Source organism: Hipposideros armiger, unplaced genomic scaffold (assembly GCF_001890085.2).
Source record: "Hipposideros armiger isolate ML-2016 unplaced genomic scaffold, ASM189008v1 scaffold_422, whole genome shotgun sequence".
Taxonomy (NCBI): Eukaryota; Metazoa; Chordata; class Mammalia; order Chiroptera; family Hipposideridae; genus Hipposideros; species Hipposideros armiger.
This window is the reverse complement of record NW_017731772.1, coordinates 642,960-645,600: the sequence shown is the minus strand read 5'-3', so window position 1 is coordinate 645,600 and position 2,641 is coordinate 642,960. Positions and strand designations below refer to the sequence as shown.

The 2,641-nt window shown below is 39.8% G+C and overlaps 1 protein-coding gene across 1 annotated transcript in view; it reads right to left on the bottom strand.

Moving 5' to 3' along the window:
* FREM1 (FRAS1 related extracellular matrix 1) overlaps positions 1 to 2,641 on the bottom strand; it is a 169,140-nt gene that overhangs the window by 86,335 nt on the left and 80,164 nt on the right. Inside the window, 1 exon segment of the mRNA XM_019664409.1 lies at positions 357 to 450. Coding sequence (XP_019519954.1) covers positions 357 to 450 — 94 coding nt within the window.

Sequence of the window (2,641 nt, the reverse complement as noted above, 5' to 3'; positions counted from 1 at the left end):
GAACATGGCACCTTGAGCTGAGCAGCTGCGTGCTGCCAACAGGCAACCGGTGGCTCAGTGTGCAACAAGATTGCCAGTTCGACTCCCACATGGGATGTTGGGTGTGCCGACCTCCCCCCAATGCTGTTCCCCTCCCCAATTCCCCAATTAAAAAACAAAACAAAACTGGATGCCCATTTGCCCATTTCACCAATACAACTTTGCTTTCTATCGCCTATCTTGAGACATTCAAGGATGTAAGCAGGCATGCTGTTGCTTTGGAGTTGGTGTGTTTCAAGTTCTATCAGGGACTCTAAGAGGGCTCCAAATCAGATGCTTTACTTCTATATGAACCAGAGAGGACACTTTCTACCCACCTCAATGTGTAGAACAAATTCTACTGAATTCGTGCCATCTGTGACCTCGAAGAGTATGTCATCCTGAAGTATCTCAGATCCATCATGCTGATACCTGTGGGGATGACATTTGTCACTAACCTCTCAAGGCCACTATGAGAATACACTGAGATGCCTGACACGAGAGCTCTTCCATGGCTTTGGCCATATGTTTAGTAAATAAATAACAAAAAACACAGCATAATCATGAAGTCATATATTTAACTATTCAAGCATCCTGAAATGTAAAATTGCTCCACCCAGGAAAAATGTGTTATATGCATTCATAATTTGACCCCAAATCAAAAAGCAGCCTTTCAGCTTGGAACTGTGACAGGAGGAACCAGTTGATGCAGTTCTGTCTATTTATAGAAAACAATGGCTGGGAACAGGGGGACACTGAGCCTGAGCAGTAAACAGGTAAAAGTGGGCCCTATGTGGATTTTGATGATTCTCCCTCCTCTCTCACTTTTAAGGTGAATCTATCTGCCTGTGCTCTGCATCTAATCAGCTTTTCTCTAAAACTTTGATTTATGAATTATTTATTGCCTCTCTCCTGCCATTTTCACTTTTCCATTTACTAGCTCTCTTCCTCTCAACCTATAAAACTTCCAGATTTAAAAATATTTTTCCTTGGTCTAGGCTTGGCCCTATTTTCCTTTAGTTCTCCGTCAAGTTTCTTTTTTTTTTTTNATAGAAAAATAAAAAGATGAAATCTACCCAAACCTCTTCTACAAGCACAGAATGTCAAGAAAAGGAACTTATGTGGCTAAAATGTAAAACTAAATTTTACCACTATAAAAGTAAATAGTCATGAAGATCATGCAAAAATGCTTGCCCATCTGTTGCCTTTGGTGAAATTCCTGCCAGACATCTATCACCATATGGAGGGGCAAAACAGGGCTAACAAGGGTCTGACAGTTTACAAACGAACAAAGGACAGACCTGAAACTAGACCAGCGATGGTTTCATTCTTCCCTCATAATTGTTTACTGTTGGGACCAACCTTAGGTAGAGCAGGAGGCACCCTTATCCCTTTGGTAATTGCCCATTTGCATGAACCACCTTAAATGAAAGATCACCAACCACAGAGCAGTTCTGAGAAACAGAAGAAGCTGAAGAGGTGAAATACAAAGATAATCCCCATTTTTGTCATTTGTTTCAGTATCTTCCTCATTATATATTAACCAAGATGTTCATAAAATAGTGATAGGACCTGGAAAAGAAGTGGCATTTATTTTCATTTTCTTTTTACTCTTTAGGGCTTACACCTCTGGGTTTCAAAATGGCCCCCAACTTAGGCAGTGAGAGAAAGAAGGAAGATCAGACAGCTTATCAGCGATCAGGAGAATCACTCTTGGATTACTAACTAGCAGCATGAAGGTAGAAGTGCTCACTCTCCAAGGAAAAGAAAAGTTCTACAGATGTGCTTTTGGTAATTCTCATGCATTACTCTTAAAGTGCCAAGATGGAAGCAATTATGTTTGAAGTTTCAATGAGACTAAGGCACAAAACATCGGGGACATCATCTCTTTTTCACAAGACACACTGGTCACAGCAACAGGGTATTGTGCTTGGCATTATTCTCCCTGTTTAAAAAAGGACAAGGATAATTCAGAGATGATATTATTGAGCAATCAAATGATTAAAGGATAAGGAACCTAGGTTTTAAGGAAAAATAGAATTGAAGTCGAGAAAATTAAACAATCAGCCTTCAACCTTAGGAAAAGTAAAAAAATAAGAGGCCTCTGCTCTATTTATATACGTAAAAACAAATTGGCTTAAGGCATATTTATTCATCATTCATTCAATAAATACATATTTAATATTTAATGCCTATTATGTGACACTTAGTGTTCTGGGTACGCTAGCAGAGAAAAAGGCAAACATTTTGAAAATGTCAAAAGACATTTCAAAAGAACGTCAAATGTCAAAAGATCTGCTATGTGTCAGGCGCTGACACAGTCTAATTGAAGAGAAAGAAGTGAAGTTTGGTTAGAACATCACAGATGTGTGGAGCTATTCATTGAAACCACATGAAATTGTCACTATTGAGCCAATTTTTATCTATTAAATGAAAAATTCATATATCTTAGCCTGATTCTGTACAGAGAGCCGAGGGTGAAGGAGATGAGAGTACTGGCTGACACTGGCATGGGGGCAGGGCACACGTGCCAGAGAAAGTCAGAGAAGTCTTTCCATATGGCACTGCGGGCTTTGTACTCAGCACTAGATAAGGTAGAGAAGTGGGAGGTGGGAGGACCTGT